This window comes from Argopecten irradians, chromosome 8, assembly GCF_041381155.1.
Source record: "Argopecten irradians isolate NY chromosome 8, Ai_NY, whole genome shotgun sequence".
Taxonomy (NCBI): domain Eukaryota; kingdom Metazoa; phylum Mollusca; class Bivalvia; order Pectinida; family Pectinidae; genus Argopecten; species Argopecten irradians.
The window spans coordinates 8,190,266-8,211,375 of NC_091141.1; the positions used below are offsets into that span (position 1 = coordinate 8,190,266).

Sequence of the window (21,110 nt, forward strand, 5' to 3'; positions counted from 1 at the left end):
TTATTTTGTATTGATAATGTCTACAAACTTTCCTTGTATTACTGTGTTGTCATTGGCTACAGTTTGCGATGTGATGTGGTCTGTGTTGCTATGGTTACAGTGCATGAGGTGTTGGTGATGTACATGGTGGTAGAATTCCAAATAATTTCATCATATTGCACTCATGGTAGAAATTATCAGTTCAGGGGTTTTGTGATTTTAGAGAAAATATTGTCCGATCTAAACCTGTCAGTTTCCATGTTTGATAGTACATAAGTTCTGAAAAGGGGGAATCTGGTATACATATAGGTTTCCATGTTCGATTGTACATAAAATCTGAAAAGGGGGAATCTGGTATATATATATAGGTTTACAATTTACCAGTCCTTGGGATGTATTGGGCGTCATTTTATATTTGATTATTTTATTTTATTAATTTGTGTACCATTATCATTAGGAGGTTTAGACAGACATTGTTTAGTTTAGTGGTCAGTTTAATGCATGTGTTCTTGAATCAGTTTATACAGCTTAATTTGTACTTAACAAAGACTTTGTAACTAATTCTGTATTTGTACACGTTTCATTCTGATGAAAGCTTTATGCCCATTTGTTTTAAGTTCTTTTGTTACGGAGAACCATGCTATTAAGATTGGTACTATTCAGATTTATTATCAATATCTGTTTAATGCTAAAAATGCACATCAACAGGAAATGTGGCTCTGCTGTTTATTGTCTGCTTTTGACAGCTTGAAGCTTCTGCACAAAATTTACTGTTAAAACAAGACATTATTGCAATACAAAGAGGTTCATGGTATCAGTACTTATATTTATTTGAATTGTTTAAAGCAGATTTCGTGAGCCAGATGAGATGATGAGTCGTAGAGATGTCGCCCCACAGTATGCCAAACACCGAACTCGTGATACTCCTTCGGAACGTTCAAGTGACAACGAGGCTCCTCGACAAGCCGACTACGAGGGGTTTTACTCGCCAACACGCGAGTCTAAACAGCGAGAGCTTGCCAACCGACCACTACCAGCAATCAAAGTTCCCAAGGAGACAGAACAGCCTGCTATGAATGCCCACCACCAACGAGAGGATACCGATGATGGCTATAGCACCTTAACTAAGTACCAGGAACAGAAACGAAAGAGGGCTCAGGAACAGCAGGAGGGTCTGCATCCAGGCCCAAGGTCACAACATGACCTTTATGATCAGGGGTCAGGGTACCCCCGACATCAGGAACAAGAGTTAAGGGTTCCTGAGCATCAGAATGAAACTTTACACACCTATGTAAACTTGCCTGATAGATCAAGTCTCCGAGAACTTCAGGATCGGGATGATGGTGTGGAGTATATAGAGGAGGTACCTCAACGTCCTCCACTCCCGACCTCGGTACGGAAACAGATTGTGGAGGAAATCGCTCAGGCTAAGACCCCCAGGACATCAGAAGAGATTCTGGAGGCCGAGAGGAACCTAGAAACGAGGATGCAGCAACCATCTTATTTCAACTATCCAACACCTATATTTCCTCCAAAGGTAAGTATGTTAAATAGACTACAAGTGTCCCCTAGATTGATAGCAAACGTCTTTATATTTGTGACTCAAGTATATATCAATTCATGTTGTCAGTTGTTTTGGTTCACGTCATTACACTTTAAAACATGCTGTGTTTCCAATAAATGTTGGCTATAAAATCAGATATATATATATACACTGTATCTATATAGAAATAAAGAATTGAAACACATTGTTAGTTTAGCATTAGCTCTGTATATATATATATATACATAGAGATTGGAAACTCTTTTTCTTGGTTTCCATTTGCTAAATACTTTTAAGTGTATTCTTTAAACATGATAATTTTGCATCAGTACAAAATATTAAACATTATATCCTGGTTTGATGTGACCAGTTTTCTAGATTGATGTTATATAATATGATTTTTGAAAGCATGAAAATCAGCAATTTTACCTGTTTTTTTTTTTTTTTCGAAAATCAGACATTAAAAACCGGAAGTGCAATTTTTTTTTTTATTAATGTATCAGTTCAAATATAATTTTTTCTATTCAAAATTCTACTCAAACCATCTGAAAACTTTTATAACATATCAAAATTATTCTACTGCATTTAACTATTTAAGAGTTGATCTTAAAACCCCTAAACACACACAGGTACATTTGCCAATCGTAAAAATGGCGGAGTTGCCAATCTCTATATATATATGTTTCTGATAAAATCTGCTAATGTGATTGTGTTTACAGGACCACCCTGTATTTGATGATCCTAAAGACTGGCAACATGGACAGCAAGGTCAAAACAGCCTACCAAGGCCTTCCAATCTCCCGGTAGGGGATGGCAGGGGAGGTAATTCTGGCTATTATAGGGACCAAGTGGATGGAAGTCCGTCAAGGGAGAGAACTATGCCGAATCAAATGTATGGACAAGGGCGGCCAAAATCATCTGATGGAAGAAGAAGGGACAAACCTATGGGGAAGCAAGGTAGGTCAGGGGAGGTAACTCCCATACATTTTCTCTATCTGTATAACAAATATTACAATATATCCACAGGTGTTCGTTTCTAATATCAGTATAAGTATAATACTGGGTCAAGGTCTATAACTCGGCCGGCCATATAACACTACCCAATTTCAGAAAAAGTAGATTATTATCCAACCGTATAGGATATAATAATAGAAATACTCTCAATCGACAGCCAGATAATTTATCTTTAATTTGGTATATGATACAATATATATCATGCCGTATAAATGTCACTAGGTATCCAGAAACATCGGAAAACAGCCAGATTTCAACTGGTCGGACACTGTGGTGTCCTCCGATAAACACGCTAGGGCTCTAATGGGTAGTTCAAAAACCACTGCATGTCAACACTTCAGCTTCATAGGAATTAAAGTTTGGTAAAAAACACAAACTTACCGGTATGTTAGTGTTTATCTATGTACCATCCATTTGCGCAATACAGCCTTTTGAAATTTCCGATTGAAAAAATGTGTGTCTCTAGCCGTCATGTTGATATGTGTGTAGTACATTTGTTTTCTCGGCGTTGATTGGTCAATTAATTTTCGAGAGCCAATCAACGCCGACAAAACAAATCTACTGCACACATACTTACATGGCGGCTAGAGACATAATTTTTTTCAATCGGAAATTTCAAAGGGCTACGTTAGGCAAATGGATGGTATTTATCCAGGGATTTACTAACCGGTAAGTTTGTTTTCTACCAAACTTTCATTCTTATGACGCTGAAATGTTGACATGCAGTGGTTTTTGAGCTACCCATTAGAGCCCTGGCGTGTTCATCGGAGGACACCACAGTGTCCGACCAGTTGAAATCTGGCTGTTTTCCGATGTTTTTGGATACCTAGTGACATTTATACGGCATGATATATATTGTATCATATACCAAAATAAAGATAAATTATCTGGCTGTCGATTGAGAGTATTCCTATTATTATATCCTATACGGTTGGTTAATAATCATACTTTTTCTGAAATTGGGTAGTGTTATATGGCCGGCCGAATTATAGACCTTGACCCAGTATTATACTTATACTGATATTAGAAACGAACACCTGTGATATATCTAAGTTAATTGACTTACTTTGAGGGCAGTCTCAAGAAAAGCAGGCACCTGGCATTCTTTTTTACATCTGTATTTCAAATGTCAAATGAATATCAATGGTTGTAATTTAATGTAAAGCAATCTAATGTACAAGTTACATTATTTAGGATATGGTATAATAACTTGAAACTATCATGCTATATCTTTACATTTCTATTGTTATGTACTATTTTGTATTTTATTCTACTATTGCTTCATGTCGTCACCTTCATTACATCATCGTTTAAGTTGTATCCACATTTACTGTTCTCACTGGAGAGGACCATGTACAGTGCTCTCTCAAACCCAGTAAATCACTTCATTCTCACCATCACAACACATATGTCTTGTTTTCACCTCCACAATTGTCACCTCATTCTCACCATCACAACACATATGTCTCGTTTTCACCTCCACAATTGTCACCTCATTCTCACCATCACAACACATATGTCTTGTTTTCACCTCCACAATTGTCACCTCATTCTCACCAGCAACATGCAGTCATTACTTCATTCTCACCAGCCACAATCATCACCTCACCAGCGACTCTCATTACCTCATTCTCAACAGCCACATTCATCTCCTCATTCTCATCAGAGACAGCCAATCATTACCTCATTCTCACTAGCCACAATTCATTTTCACCAGTCTCATTTTCACCTTACTCTTACCACCACAGCCAATTCACCACTTTCTTACTGACCACAAACTTACCTTTTTCTCGTCAAATAGTGTAGTCTCACATATATATATTTATAGCTCTGCGTAAAATTGTGGTATTTCTCTTTGACAAGACAGTCCGTATCGTCTTTTACGATTTTTCAAGTTAATATTCTAATGAAATTCATTATTCAACATATATCAAGAATTTGAAATAAATGTGTTCAAAGTGAGGAGAAAACCACATTGGAAACAGACTGGTCTAACATGACTAAATGACCTTCATAGCACCTTGATGTTCACCTTTATACGACCTTTAAATGACCTCTATCACATAACTTCTATATATAATATCACAAGTCTGATCTGCTGAATAATGTACACTGTAATTAGGAATTTAAATACTTAGATACAGTAATATAGAAATTCCTTTAGATGTTACATTATTCTATACTAATATACTTACATTTTACTTCTTTTTTATTTCTATGCTAGTCTTATGGCATACAATATCCCGTATAACAAATTAGGGAAAAAAAAATCATACGCAAAGTAATAGATTTATTCATGCAGAATTGCTAGTGAAACTAGTTTGACTAGCTTAATTTAAATATATTGTCCTGATTTCCTTAAATGAGTTCTGAAGGTTTAGTTCACTTCTACATGAGTAAGAAAGAATTAGAATTTAAAAGTGACCATAGAAAAATGACCTGTTTTGATTTACTTCCCCTCATCATGATTGGCATTAACACTCTAAATTATTCAAATTGGATCAAAGCTGTTCAAAAATATCACACAATTTAGCATGAATTGTCAACAAGTTCATACACATTTAAGAAATCTACAACTGCACACATCTTTAAGGTATGAACAAGTTCACAAATCTTGGTTCTTGGTGTTCATAAGTTCACACATCTTTGAGTAATGTGTTCATAAGATTGAACACCATATTTCAAGATGTTTATAAGGTCTCACATTTCACTTTAAAAAAAAGAGAACAACTTGGTTTAAGATGTTTACAAGTCCCCACACCTTATAGTGAAGATGTTCACAAGTCCCCACACCTTATAATGAAGATGTTCACAAGTTACACACCTTGGTTTTGGTGTTCAAAGGTTTGCATGTCCCCTTTTTGGACTTCTAGTATTCACAGATTTTAGAAAGACTGGTCTGAGTTTTGTAGTGTCTGTTGTACTACTAAGATTTTACTTAGGTTCTTAGTGCATGTTATTATTAAAAAGACAAGCCTACTAATTTTTGTTGTCTAAATCACGACCTACAGCAGTGGGATCATCAAGATCAATATTTTAGCTGATAGCCCATCACAAATCGTAAAATTGTCAAACAACTTATTATGCATGGCTTTAATTAACTTGTTTTTTGTTATGGAAACACTCATTTTATGCTTGAAAAATTGATGCATGTTATGTTTGGTAGACTTAAATGGGTAATGAGTAAGTTAGTTTCGTTTGTTTTTGGAAATAGATGTAGCAACATAATTGAAAGAAAACAAACATACTCAGACATACATAAAGATGGAGATTTTTAGTCTAAATGATTTATTCTTTTTCTATGAAAACTAAAAACAATGTAATATAAATTGCATTTTGTCTCTAACATGGTGTTCTGGCAAATAATCATGGATTTGTTTCTTGAGTTTCTGTTTTACAATGTCTATTTCACTACTAAATCATCATGCATCAAGTTAATACACAATTAACTGTAGTGTGTTTTGTGTGGCTATAACTAACCGTAAGTGTAGGTACCATTGTGTTGGAGAGACGGGGAAACCTCATATTGTATGTTACACCAGTGGTTTATCCCTATAGCAGTAGAGGAGGCTAACAGATCAAGTCCCAACACGGTGGATGAACACACAGGAGACGGACCGACACGGGACAGATCGTCAGTGGAAAGGTTAGACCTGAGCGAAGGCTCCATTCCGGCAGACATTGTTGATGTCCTTCATGAAGATATGTTTACCAGTCAGAGTGAAGGATTAGAAAAGAGCTCTGAGGATCTTGTAGGCTTAGAAGACAGGGGTAGGTCTACCAAGGACGACCTGGCAAGATACAGGACACCTGAAGGGGATGTGTATACCCAGGTGCATAGACATGGGCAGACGGAACATCAACAGAAAACATCCAAAATGGATGGTGGAGCTAGGAAAGAAAGGTCAGGTGTACAGACAAAACAGAGTAGACCTTCAGATAGGAAGGACAAGAAAGACAATGTGATAGGATCCCAGCTTGACAGCCACAGGGAAGGTGCCACGGTCAGTAACTATGCCAACATGAACCCTATGGACATGCCGTACGAGGAGGTACACAGACTGGAGGTCAGCAGTGAGGAGGACGAGAAGGATCTCGCCAGTAGGAGGAAGGAACGAAGGTCAGCCTTCCGACCTCTTCTCCCCAAACCTCAGGGCAAGAACACGCTTCAACGATTCGATCGTTTAATGGGGACTCCACCATGTCCCCCTAGTCCTGAAGGGTCAGACAGGGTTGGCAAAAAGATACACCGTAATCCTAGACCTGCTTATAGTAGTGACAGTAAACAAAACTTGTTTGATGCAGAAGAGGAGGAAGAGACGCAGGTGAAAAAGAGGATATCTGTGGCTAGTATAGCAAGTTCAAAAGGGTCAGAGTTCAGAGGTCACAACATCAAATCAGGTACATACATACTTGATTAGATTTAATGTTATAATTGATCAAATGGGATAGTTTTTTGTTTTTTTACTAATATGTCTTGACTTGAATGTGCATGTTAGAATGGTGTGTAGTAGATTAAGTAGTCGGTAGGATTTTTGTATTGATTGTTAAGGTTTAGGACATTCCTGATGCTAACACCTGTTCATGAAACATACCTGATAGTATGACACAGGTTAAAAAAAAATTATTACACCTGTTATAAAACACCTAAAACACATACATTACACAATCTATACAGTTATACATACCCATAGCATGGCCAGTCTCCAATACTGTTACTTACCAGAATTTTTTGGTGATCCTGCATGTGCAAATGACTCCCAGTTGTTCTTGTTGTTTAGGCCAGGTCATTGTCAAAGCTGATGATTTGTGGCCATTGTTAATTTATCTACCTGGGAAGTTTGTAATTCATATCTGGTTATATTCCACCAGTGAGAGGCTTCAAAACATTGTCCTTGTTTTTGTCAGTGGTTTGGACATTCATGCTTGCTAAGAACATCGCCATAAAAACTAGATTGTGCCCATTATATCATATAACATATGTATATCATACAATATGTACTTGTCTGTAACTTGTGCTTTGCCCTCTATATATATACATCCTATAATATAAGTATAATATAACTATGCTGCATATATTCTGGAATAATAAGTATGAACTACCTATATATATATATAATCAATCTTTATAATACATGTATATCACTATAGTCTATTAGATGTATTATCATTAGACTTTCCTGATATTTGTCCTCTGCTGAAAAGTCAAGGTCACATTTACTGCAATCCCCAGAGATATAAACAATGGTTACAAATAGTATGATAGAGATGACAGACTTGTTTTTGGATGTTTTATTATAGATACTGAATTAATATATTAATGGCTGGTGTGATATGATCATAAATATTTACAGATCCCAACATTATTTTGACCAAGATTTATTTCCGTTCACCCAAAAAACACCATCCTCCAATCTCGTGGATTTTGATTCATACAAAATGAAATTCCATACAATTTTACCATAATATACATTGACAGTATTCCATACAATTTTACCAGAATATACATTGACAGTATACATTTGTGAACATCTACAGTTACCACTCCAGTTACATCCTTGACAACACTCAGAATTCCCCATACACTGCTATGCATCCTCCCCAAATATATCCATCATGCAAAACCCTTCATCAATTCATATTGAAGATATGTAGCAATATAATACTTAAAAATTGTAATAAGATTATTTAACTGTTTCTATGTATAAATACGTATGATTGTCTATACCTTTGTCTGCCTGTATTTTGTTATTTCTGTGTTTTGGTATGTTACCTGCTTACCTATATCTTCATATTGGCTAGGTTTACCTGTATATGCATTTACCTGTAAGTGCATTGCCCTTGTTTACCTGTGTTTTCAGAATTTTACCAGTATGTACTTTACCTACGTCTTTGTTTCTTGTGTCGACCTGTATGTAATTACCTGTATGTGTAGTGTCTTTGTTTACCTGTGTTTTTTTAGTATGTTACCTGTACTTATGTCTTTGTTTCTTGTGTCGACCTGTATGTAATTACCTGTATGTGTATTGTCATTGTTAACCTGTGTTTTTAGTATGTTACCTGTACTTTACTTATGTCTTTGTTTCTTGTGTCGACCTGTATGTAATTACCTGTATGTGTATTGTCTTTGTTTACCTGTGTTTTTAGTATGTTACCTGTACTTTACTTATGTCTTTGTTACTTGTGTCGACCTGTATGTAATTACCTGTATGTGTATTGTCTTTGTTTACCTGTGTTTTTAGTATGTTACCTGTACTTTACCTACGTCTTTGTTTCTTGTGTCGACCTGTATGTAATTACCTGTATGTGTAGTGTCTTTGTTTACCTGTGTTTTTAGTATGTTACCTGTACTTTACTTATGTCTTTGTTACTTGTGTCGACCTGTATGTAATTACCTGTATGTGTATTGTCTTTGTTTACCTGTGTTTTTAGTATGTTACCTGTACTTTACTTATGTCTTTGTTACTTGTGTCGACCTGTATGTAATTACCTGTATGTGTATTGTCTTTGTTTACCTGTGTTTTTAGTATGTTACCTGTACTTTACTTATGTCTTTGTTACTTGTGTCGACCTGTATGTAATTACCTGTATGTGTATTGTCTTTGTTTACCTGTGTTTTTAGTATGTTACCTGTACTTTACTTATGTCTTTGTTACTTGTGTCGACCTGTATGTAATTACCTGTATGTGTATTGTCTTTGTTTATATACCTGTGCGAAAGTGTGTTACCTGTGTTAATCTGCTGTGTTTCTATGTATACATGTATATTGCCGTTTTACCTGTATTTGCTTTTATCTATCTGTGTATGTAGGTAAACATATATTTCCTTTGTTCACCTGTATGTGGGTTTTATAGGTGAGGGGGGTAGAAGACACCCTGGAAAGTTAGACCCAGGACCAATTCATACGGTAAAGGAGGATCCGGATATGGCTGATGAGGATGTCATTGTAAGTCCTATCTCACTGTAATGACAGGTTATTTCTTCATTATCAATATACAATACAACAAACTTCATATCCATAATATTTAGAAGCTTAGTTTACAGGCCCTTGACTTTCTATGTATTGTAAACCAATTTTCTTCTACGGCTACTAAATTTTGCGATTTCCATTTCAAAACAAGTTCGTGAAAATTAACTTTTGCTTTGTTTGGATCTCAAAATTTACAAAAGTAAATCACAATGAAAGAAAGTTAACTTACAGTAATACATTTTGTTACTGAAATGAAACTCAAGAGTATTACTTTATCTTACATTTTGTTACTGATACGAAACTCGAGAGTATTACTTTATCCTACATTTTGTTACTGATACCAAACTCGAGTATTATTTTATATTACATTTTGTTACTGATACGAAACTCGAGAGTATTACTTTATCATATACATTTTGTCACTGAAACGAAACTCGAGAGTATTACTTTATCATACACATTTTGTCACTGATACGAAACTTGAGAGTATTACTATATCCTACATTTTGTTACTGATACGAAACTCGAGAGTATTACTTTATCATATACATTTTGTCACTGAAACGAAACTCGAGAGTATTACTTTATCATATACATTTTGTCACTGATACGAAACTCGAGAGTATTACTTTATCATATACATTTTGTCACTGAAACGAAACTCGAGAGTATTACTTTATCATACATTTTGTTACTGATACAAAACTCGAGAGTATTACTTTATCATATACATTTTGTCACTGAAACGAAACTCGAGAGAATTACTTTATCATATACATTTTGTTACTGATACGAAACTCGAGAGTATTACTATATCATACATTTTGTTACTGATACCAAACTTGATCATTGTTTTATATTACATTTTGTCACTGATACGAAACTCGAGAGTATTACTATATCATACATTTTGTCACTGAAACGAACTCGAGAGTATTGCTTTATCATTGTGACTGAAACGAAACTCGAGAGTATTACTTTATCAAACATTTTGTTTCTGATACAAACTCGAGTATTATTTTATCTACATTTGTACTGATCGAAACTCGAGAGTATTACTTTATCATACATTTTGTCACATGATAACGAAACTCGAGAGTATTACTTTATCAAACATTTTGTTTCTGATACCAAACTCGAGTATTATTTATCTTACATTTTGTCACTGATACGAAACTCGAGAGTATTACTTTATCATACATTTTTATGTACAAACTGATACTAGACTCGAGAATTATTACATTTTATGATACGAAACTCGAGAGTATTACTTTATATACATTTTGTCATTGACTTTATCATATAACTACGAAACTCGAGAGTATTACTTTATCATACATTTTGTTGATGACAGGAAACTCGAGGTGTCCCTAACATAAAGAAGTACCCTCTTAGTGGTGGGCGCATCAGAATGAGCATCTCCGCTGGAGATCTCATCGGCAAAACAGTAAGTCAATCAGATTTTAGTGTGAACAGTGCTAAAATAAGACTAGCACTTAAATATGTACTTTTACAGTATTCGCCATTGCTCCCTTGCGGGTTGGTATCAAATGTTACGTCAATATTTTGTGAGCTCAATGCACGTCATTTTCTCCGAAAAGTATAACATTACGCTCGCAAACACATGACGTCACAATCAATACCTACCTGCAAGTGCAGAAAACTCTGTAATATGCAAATACTGAATATGGTGATGAAAACTGAAAATGAACTGTTCACTTACTTTTCTGTTCTGTTTAATTTAATGAGGTTGTAAGAGCAACCTTCTGTTTTGTGATGGACACTAAGATTAAATGATATTTTCCTTTTCAGCATGATGAGCTTGTATTACTGCTGATTCAACTACGAAGAGAGCACGCTGATCTGGAAAAGGAACGTAACTACTTCCGGGAGAAAGTTGACCAACGTCGTGCGTCGGAACACCACTACAGGCGTCTGTAAGTATAAGTAGAAGTCTGTGAACAATACTGTCATTAAATACACGATGTTTCTGAAATGTTATGTTTTATTTACTCCATGGCTGGATTTAACATACAGCTTATGATGTCTTCTTTCATCTTACAGTCTCCAGGAGTCTGACGGTCCATTTGACCAGCTAACAGAAAGAGAACATCATGAATATATGCAACTACGCAACCAGTTAGAAGATGCAGAGAAAAGGGTATGGACCTATATTTCTTTGACAGTACTAAATTTTGACAAAATATGGAAAAATTTGTTAAAAAATCAAAGATTGCTCATTGTCGGTTTTAGGTTTTAAAAATTGTTAAAAGTTTGACTTGTTACTTTTGTGTTACAGTTAGAGGTATACAGACCGATGGTCAATCTTGTCCACAATATGGTCAACATGGGCAGTCTTTATGGAGGGGACAACTTCATGTTGGCCAGTCAGTACAGAAAGGTCAGTAATGATTACGAAAGGAAGACAACTTTATAGTTAAAGGGAGACAATGCAACAGAAAAGGGGGATAACCTGATACTGAAGGGGAGACAATTTCATAAGATTTAAATGGGAGGTAAATTGTCTTTTACACTTACTACAGAGAGGAGACAACTGTGGATAAACTGTAAGCCAGTCATCCATATAGGAGGTATCATTAGTAATATTTTTGCATCTAATAATTGCAATAAAAAAAAGTTGGGTTTTCTGTTTTTGGCTATTTAATTGATAATTAAATTGCTTATATAATTGGTAATGAAAATGCTTTAGGAAGAAATTTGTATCTGTTTTCTTTGAATGAAGAATATAAATTATTGATTCAGTAATCTATAGATTATAAGTCGGACTTGTGAAATATCCACTAAACTGATATTTATGTATCATGCTTTGTGCAGCACTTGTTGTCTCCTGATGAGTTCACACCACCCAAGAAGATGTTGGAATTTTCACGGAAACACCAAGAAGAAAAGATTGTACACGGCATCAAAGAGGATATTAAACAGCTATCTTCTGATGAAGTCATTCTTGAGGTTGGTCTTGTAAATCTATTACAGAGTTCTATAGGGTTCTGGGCTAGTGTAATTGGAAGCAGACACCATAGTCCATAAGATTCTTCACTGTTGATATAAAGGTTTAATAACTGAGTATTTTGAGAGAGCTATGATATTGTATACAAGTTTTGGGACAACATTGGAAAGTTTTTGAAACATAAGATATTTTCTATAAATCAGTGACATCACTAACATGATGTTTTAATATCTGATAGGATAAGCTGGAGAAACTGTACGAGCTAGACCGACGTATGCATGAGCAGTCCTACCATGTAGCCCAGGCCCAGGAGGATAAGGACATGCTGGAGAAGGCGCTCCAGGGAATCCTACGTCAGCAGGACATGAGTCGAGATAACCCACGTGAACAGGATCAGCTCATCCACCAACAACGAACCATAGAGAAAGAGATCTCCCGGGTCATGCATCAACTGGCCAAGGCCTCGCGGGTAACTAGATTAATGGGGTCTTGTCAAATAAAAAGAGATATTTTAACTTATTTGAAATTTTTTTGGCTGGTTAGCATCATGCTTGCCGAGTGTTGAATGTTTACCAGAAATCAATGCTATTTTCAAAAGGAATTGTTTACTACAGAATCATTTTTCGTTTTTCAGGATCTTGAAGAAACTACAGCAGAAAATAATAAGATTGAACATGAAGTAGCATTACTGAGGTCAAAGGTCACGGGAGAATTGTCTCGGAGTAAAAGTGCTCCATCGTTGGTAGGTCATTGATTGGTTACACAGAGTCCCATAAGTATTCATGATTGGAGGCATCTGCTTTTCTGTTTGAGTCCATTCATTCAAAGACAGGAAATGTTTGCACTTTCTGGGAAATTTTCTTATTCTTCCCTATCATTAAAAAGGTCATCTAAATGTTTGAATTACTTCTCGGGAGACACTATTGTTTTGACCCCGATATTGTGCTGTATGACAGTAGATATGTTTTTCCTGTGACTTGCATAATTATTTTTCCCTCTTTTAAGGCCGAATCTAGAAAATTTTGTCCTGAAAAAATATTTGGCTATACATATTATCTCAATTCACTTACCATAAATTCTTGGTTCTATACTTTAAGTATAATGTTTAATATCATAATTCTACATCACAGTCCAATGAGAGCCTAAGAAACAAAATGAAGATGGAAAAAGACCTAGCCCAGGTTAAGAACATCATGGCTGGGTTAAATCAACAGGGAGCGCAATTGTCCGAGGCAATGAACACACTACGGCGATCCTCAGCCGGGGCAAAATTCGCTTCTGCATTTACTAAAGTCGACCAAAGTAAGCATTTTCTATACACAGTCTAATAAAGACTTTTTATGCCCTTGCCACAAAACAGAGTGGCATGGATTGTTTGTGTGATGTCCAATTCAATTATATAGGGTAGTGTCACATCCTGTCTCATCTATATTTCATATGTGCAGATTATTTATGTTACAGATAGTTCTAGTTTAATCAAAGTTAACTGGTTGTTCTTGTATGTGAAATGAGAAGTCTTTGTTCACAGAAAACTTGCCTAAACCTGCACCTGTGAGTACATATATGGAGACTGATTTGGATTCGGCTAAGACGACCGATCTTTCACAGGTACAGGAGATTTTATTGTCCTACCGCGACCAAACACCCGTCCACACGTCGCCCACGGTTACCGTCAAGTCTCCTCATCAACCAATCATGGCTGTCAAGGTAACTCAAATGTATAATAAGATTAAAATATGGAGGGAAGCGAAAACATCATTAGAGGAGACTGAATATGTCATGTATAATTGGAAATTTATCTAAAGTTGTTAAATGTTTGTTTTATTTACAGAATGTCTCTAACCTGGAGAGTACCCCCAGCAGAGTACCTGGTGTAGAGGACGGTGTGCATGGGCCATGGGATATAGAAGATGCTGACGAAAATACCAAACGATTTTTCGGTGAGTATCGCACATTCTTTAAAAACATATTTCATTCTGGTTATAAAAGATATCAATATTCAATTTATTGCATTCATTCACTTATCAAAGTCATAATTAAAGAAAATATTTGAAGAAAAGTATAAAAAATGAAGAAATTTGAAGAAAATTTGCCAAATATACATTCTACCGTATTTCACTCGGGTATGTTTGTATATTAATTGTGTAGGTCTCCTGCCAAAAGACAAACCAAAAACTCTGACAGTGAGAGATGTAAAGAGACAGTCAGAGCAGAGGAAAGAACAACTTAAAGTGAGGAAGGAACCAGAGGAGGACAGTGCAGGTACCATAGTAACATATTCATAATTTTGATATTTAAAAAGTGATTTCTTTTGATATTTATTTGTTAGAAAACGCAAAAAAAAAGTATTTATTCCCAAAGGACTTCATTGAATTTAGGATGTTTTCAATACATCCGTCAATCTTGTCGTTTGGCAATTTGTCCGATACCAATTTTATATGAAGGAAACATTTATGAATTGAAACATTTTTAATTCGATTAAGTTTCATTTTAATTAAGTTGAATCATGACTTATGTACAAGGAATTAAGCATTTGTACTATTTATTATGAAAACAGACTTTTGTTTTCAATATGCAGTTCCTACATCAGTTGAATGTTTGTTTTTTCCCTAGAACCCTGGAGTTACAATGGTACAGACCAGGTAGGTGTTACAAGCTTCTGCATGAACAAGAATTCTAACCAAATACGTCTTACACCAAATATTTATACCAGTTTGTGTCGTAAACACAAGAATGTCATATACAGATAATACACAGAACAAGTTTATCTATTATATTATGTATATAAAGAGAATCTGGATTGTCCAGACACAACATACATGTAACAACACATACAATATGTATTCAGGAAAGATGACCCTAATAGCATCTTTTGACAAAGAAATTTAGTTGGCGCCTGGTTTGTGTTAAATTGCTGTTCCTCTTTCCTGATATCAGTGATTTTACACAAATGACAGTATCTGCTCATTTTTCAATATCACATTTTATCTCATTTATTGCTGATCACACTGCCTGAAATTGCTTTCAAGTTTTAAAAGTAGATGCAAAATTTACTGTTTTAATTAAATTTTTGATGTTGCTATCAATTGCTTATTTGGAATCCAATTTAAAAAACCAGAGAATTCTGATTGAAGGATTATAAAAGATGTATGCATGCACTCTTGAAACAAAGTCAGCATTATATTTAGTACAAGATGAGATCTTATCAACAAAATGTTAAAAAAAACACTGTAATCAGCATTGAATTGAGTCATCACCAACACTTGAAAAATCGTCTTTTGAACATATTTTCACAATATGACCTATCACAGAAAATTTCTTGATATTGCCATCACAGAATTCTAAGTCAGTGATGTTCTATATCCCTTGTTTCATAAAGGTATTATTGAATTGTTTTATCAAAAGCAATGTTGCAAAGAATGGAGTAAAAGATTGTGTATTGATGGTTCTATCAGGAATATTTATATATCATAGAAGAATTTATATATCCATGGAGAACTTAGCATTTATGTCAAGATGTGTCCTATGCTTGCTAAGCTCATTCTGTGGTTTAAAAGTTAACATCATCCACAAAAATCAGTAGGTTTAGCTATAGAGATCATATGCCTATGTGTTTGAAGTTTAAACTTGAATTTTTGAAACTGGGTTTGAGTTGAACTGTTTCTAATGTCTTTGATGTGGAATGCTTTTAAACACAGAATTGGTTAAGCGTTTTGCCAGGGTATAATATTGTCGCCAGATATTGATATTGTGTCCAAAAGAAAATGTGTGCATTTTGGTTCAACACTGTGTTGAATCCTTTCTAAAGATAAAATATTCAAAGAATATATGAAAGTAAAAAAAAAAAAAAAAAAATCATCATTATTTAGGGTTTTTATACAGAGAAAACTGCCAAAAACAGGTTTAAATCCTGCGACAATATAACACACCTGGTTGTTGTGACTCCATGTTTTGCTTTGTGTGAATCTCCTGTTTTGTTGATGAACCCTTAAAGCTTTAGAACTAACTGTTTTATTTTGATACCAAAACAGCCATCAGGTTCAAATTATACCCAACCTGACCTCAGTAATCAAGGACCTATATATGAGAACCTTCCACCGTCCGATTCAGCCCTAAGGAAAACCTGGTCATCTGTCAACGCCCTGGGCTCAGCCCCAAACTCCCGCCGATCATCTGCTCTTCATCTCATGATGCCCCGCCCATTTGTGCCATTTGGCAGTCAGCCAACATCTACACAGACAAGTTACAGCAGTTTAAATTTAGACAACCAATCAAAAACAAGTGGGAGTTATAGACTTGGCCAATCAGACGATGACTCGGTTGTCAAGGCAACGCGGGTGATAATCCAGCCCCAGTTGGATGAGGACGATGCCCAAGCCATGAGTCCCACTAGTCCTCCTCGTCACGGCATGTTTAGTGTGAAACGCACCCCTAGAGGGCGCTATATGACAATTTCTAGTAGCCAGCCCGTGAAGTTAGAGACGACCCTGGTACAGCCTACGACACCCAACACGGCAGCGGGAGACCTGATTGTTAACAGATCTGTAAGCTCTCGCACACAATTTGTCTAGTTAATGTTTAGTTAATAGCCTCAACAAGGCTGTCGCTCCCAAGTTATAACAGTTCTGTGTGTAAATTCATATTTTATTATGAATATTTAAACTCCCTGGACTTAATAGATCTCCCACTATTATATGCTGCACCAACAGTTAAGCTTCTTGGTGATTAGCTATTTCAGGGTAATTCTATACAAAATGTACATGACCAGATTCCCTTTAACAGCATTCGCTTGTCTGTTCATAACGTCCAATATATTTCTCATCCTATAGTGGTAAATGTCCATAAAAGATGGTAATTGTTTGGTATCCTATAGTGGTAAATGTCCATAAAAGATGGTAATTGTTTGGTATGAAAAATGAACAAATTTACATTTCCTCAAAGTTTTCAGAATTTTTGTTGCATTAGGAATATTTCTGTGTATTTTGTCATTATATCCAATTATTTTCCAATATTATTGTGCTGTGTTTTACTATCATATCCATTATACAATATATTATATCATATATCCAGAAATGCATGTGAAGATAATCTCACACAATGCTATAATATAACGGACAAACTCCCCATAAAGTGTATCCAAGAATCCTTATTTATTATGCATATGAGAATATAACTGATTTTATCATTATATTACATTACATTATACAATAAGATAACAGACATTTTTTGATATTTTATCTTCTATACAACATACAAAGAGTGATGGAGCATTAATTTGTTTAAAGAAGGGATTACTTTATGATATAATATTCCTATAGGCATTAGAGTTAAGGGATGGGGAGACAAAGAGTAAGAGTTCATTCATACCTGTGTTATTGTGTTTCTGTAAAATGTTTAGAATCATCTTCTCACTATATCATCTGTAGTTCTAACTGAACTTTGCCGTGAATTTTGGCTGACTAAGTAATTCTGTATTGTTAATCTTGGTTCCATCATCTCCAACATCTGTATGTAGATATCGTGTTGTAAATGCAATGTTAGATTTAGTATCTGGTCTTTACATATAACAGAGTTATCTGCCCTTTCGTGTAGGAATATATAGTGACATCATTTAATTTTGTGATAAAAATTATCAGTCATTTTTGCTTAAAATATGATGTTACACTCACAAAACATATGACACGACAGTTAATACCTACTTGCAAGGGCAGAAAACTCCGAAATATTTCAATACCTGATATAATGTTTGTGATTACGTTGTAACTCGATGGTGTTTACTACAGAGGTTAGATGTTCCCGACATTGTACAGAGCTCACAGATGCGTGACGATCAGGCTATAGACACAGGAACTATTGATAAAGAAATCGTAAGTATTCTCTATCATTTTTCCTTTGTTTTTTTCCATTTGTCGGTAAAGATTAGTATTTCCTTTTCCTGCTAGGATCTGTATGTTCACCTGGCTCCGATTTCTCAAAACAAACTTAAATCAAAATTGTTTTGCATAAGTTACATAAGGAGAAAAACTAAAGTTTTGACTTAAGTCTGCACTTTTGTTTTGTGTAATCGGAGCCTGAAAAACGAAATTGTTATGTAACAGTACCGCTAAACCTTTTTTATGCTGTGAAATATTGATTTAGATGTACATTTATATCCTATTTGTAATCTAGGGTAGCATGGTATTTTGTTGGATTTTCTATCTGGATATTTGACCTGATGCTGATGGTTAGTGTATAACTGTAAAAATGGGAAAAGAACTTCTGCAGTAATGTTCACAGATTTAGAACAATAATGGAGCTAAATTTAGACAGGGGGCAGTAATAGCAAAACAAGGGCTTCAATTTTGGAGACGCAATTAAAAATAATTTTAACTTGAAAGAAGGAAGTAAATTTCAGGTGTCAGAATTTTTCAATGTATAATGCTGTATGTTGTTTGTGTTGTAGTTGTTTGTACCGGACAAAGTTCTCATACCCGAGCGTTATAATCCGGAATCAGACGAGGAGGATCTCACAGAGGAAGATAAGGCCAGGAGACAAGAAAAGGCAGAAAAAATCAAAAAGCTTCTTGCTCAACAGAGGTAGGGTAATGAAATGTGTATAAGGGGTTATTATGTAGGTCACAGGTCACCTATTGAAGGTCACAGGTCACATATTGAAGGTCATAGATATACAGGTTACCCAATAAAGGTAATAGAAAATACATTAGACTGGCCACCAGTCTCTAGAATATTGAAAAATTACAAAACTTCAGCTTGATGTTTCACTCTAGTTTCGTTTCCAGCATGGGAGAGATAATCTAGCAAAGAAAATCTTAACAACTTAGGGTCTGATGGCCAGTCTATAAATACATGAAATTTTATATCTGGTTTTCAGTGTACACTCAATATCACAACCCGACGTGAGTCAGGTAGCAGAGGAGTTACACAAGAAGGTCGAACAGGAGAAAGTGAAGCGAGCCCAGCTTTTACAGGTGGGGCAGGAACTGGCACGACAGGTGACATTAAAGACTCGTCAGGCAGCAGGTAAGCATGCTCTCACCTGTGTATTCACCAGTACTCAGGCAGACTTTAGATGAAAATTTTAGTGATCTATAGATACTATTTTAATGGCAAACTCAAAGGATTTCTGAAATAAATTTCTCGAGGAACAACAATGGTGGAATATGGAGTTTCTCTACTCATAAAGATTAGGACAAGACCCTGATATAAGTGTATATTTTATAACAGATATCCGTGTGTTTATATCTCTGTGGGGAAGCGATGAAGGATTTCGAATTAAAGTTTGAACTAAGAGACTAGTATCTGTAACAATAGAGATTGTGGGATATGTATACTAATAAGGATTAGTTATAGCTACATTAACCTTGGTTATGTGTAGTGGTATGAAATGGAACTTTTCGCATGATGAATGAAAGAGTTAAGTTGCCTTGAAAACATCTTCATATTTAGTTTTACTACAGAGCAGTTGTTAACCTTTGACCTTTTTGAAAATTTGCAAAATCATTTTTTATTGGACATTTCGTCTGAGCTGAATCAATCCTATAATTATATAAGCTGCCATTTGATTGGACAGTGAAATAATGGAACCTGAAACCATAGTAAAAAAGTATATATTTAATGATTTCTAGAAACAGTGTGCCTGCATTTTATCAAAATAATAAATAAAGATTTAAAAATTACTTGTAAGTTTAAGATATTTTATAATTTAAAATTTAATCAAAATGTAAATCAAAATTGTGTAGCAGAAATTTTAGGGGTGGGGGAGATAAAGAGCAAAAGTTGTTGTTGAAAACATAAGATATAAGTTTGAGGATGACTGCTATGATTTTCGATAGATGTCGCTCCAGCCAAGCAGGTGTATGTGTAGAGGGAGGTATGTGTTATCCTATAAATATTGTATAATATTAATATCCATGTACCATTTAACACCGTGGCTGTGTATTGACAGTGGGCTTTGTGTTCGCTCTTATATTCACATGGGCTATCAAAGAACAGAACACTATGATGTATGAAAGGGCCAAAATAACTGGAATACCTTGGAAATAGGTGTTTGTCTAAATTTCAACTACGGGTAAAAACAAAAGCAAAAAAGAAAAGAAATCATGATAGCTATTTAAATCATAATTGAAAAACAGTTAAGTCATCTTACCTCACGAAGGGGAAGGGAAGTATTTCATAATTTTCAGACCAGAAATCATATTTTCTATTTTCCCTGATTGTCATTTTAAAATGTTAAAATTCTATATATGAAGTAAAAATAGGTCATAAAAATACATAATTTCATATATTGACTTTGTATTGTTCTCATAATTACAAAAAATGTGTTATTATACCATGATTTTATTGGAAAATTTTTCTGATTAAACATTTTCACCTAGTTGTCAATAAACTGTTGATATTTTTTCACATTAGTCTATGATCATGCTTCATAATTTTCAACATTTACTAGAAAAAAATGACCACCTGCTAGCATTCTTATAGACTACTGAAAATTAAGACACCCTTTTGACCTTCATACTGTATTATGTGACTAGAGTTGAGAGAAGACTTAATTAATTGGGAAACAATCTTGCATGCTATTCAGGATGAAAAGTATTGCAGCTGCTTGTTAAAATGGAGTATATATTTAATTATGTCGC

The 21,110-nt window shown here is 35.0% G+C and overlaps 1 protein-coding gene across 14 annotated transcripts in view; it reads left to right on the top strand.

The window, feature by feature from the left end:
- Positions 1–21,110, top strand: part of LOC138329260 (trichohyalin-like) — a 74,780-nt gene that overhangs the window by 45,361 nt on the left and 8,309 nt on the right. For 7 of the 14 annotated variants that reach the window (XM_069276106.1, XM_069276111.1, XM_069276112.1 and 4 more), the window contains 20 exons: positions 826–1,516; positions 2,242–2,479; positions 6,095–6,937; positions 9,391–9,482; positions 10,861–10,953; positions 11,319–11,443; positions 11,571–11,667; positions 11,806–11,907; positions 12,342–12,476; positions 12,713–12,943; positions 13,109–13,216; positions 13,605–13,776; positions 14,003–14,181; positions 14,306–14,414; positions 14,623–14,736; positions 15,088–15,116; positions 16,506–17,018; positions 18,258–18,341; positions 18,917–19,050; positions 19,346–19,494. In XM_069276106.1, coding sequence (XP_069132207.1) covers positions 826–1,516; positions 2,242–2,479; positions 6,095–6,937; positions 9,391–9,482; positions 10,861–10,953; positions 11,319–11,443; positions 11,571–11,667; positions 11,806–11,907; positions 12,342–12,476; positions 12,713–12,943; positions 13,109–13,216; positions 13,605–13,776; positions 14,003–14,181; positions 14,306–14,414; positions 14,623–14,736; positions 15,088–15,116; positions 16,506–17,018; positions 18,258–18,341; positions 18,917–19,050; positions 19,346–19,494 — 4,238 coding nt within the window. Of the gene's footprint in view, positions 1–825; positions 1,517–2,241; positions 2,480–6,094; positions 6,938–9,390; positions 9,483–10,860; positions 10,954–11,318; positions 11,444–11,570; positions 11,668–11,805; positions 11,908–12,341; positions 12,477–12,712; positions 12,944–13,108; positions 13,217–13,604; positions 13,777–14,002; positions 14,182–14,305; positions 14,415–14,622; positions 14,737–15,087; positions 15,117–16,505; positions 17,019–18,257; positions 18,342–18,916; positions 19,051–19,345; positions 19,495–20,306; positions 20,345–21,110 lie in introns of all 14 variants that reach the window. The other 7 variants (XM_069276114.1, XM_069276113.1, XM_069276107.1 and 4 more) reach the window with 6 other exon arrangements.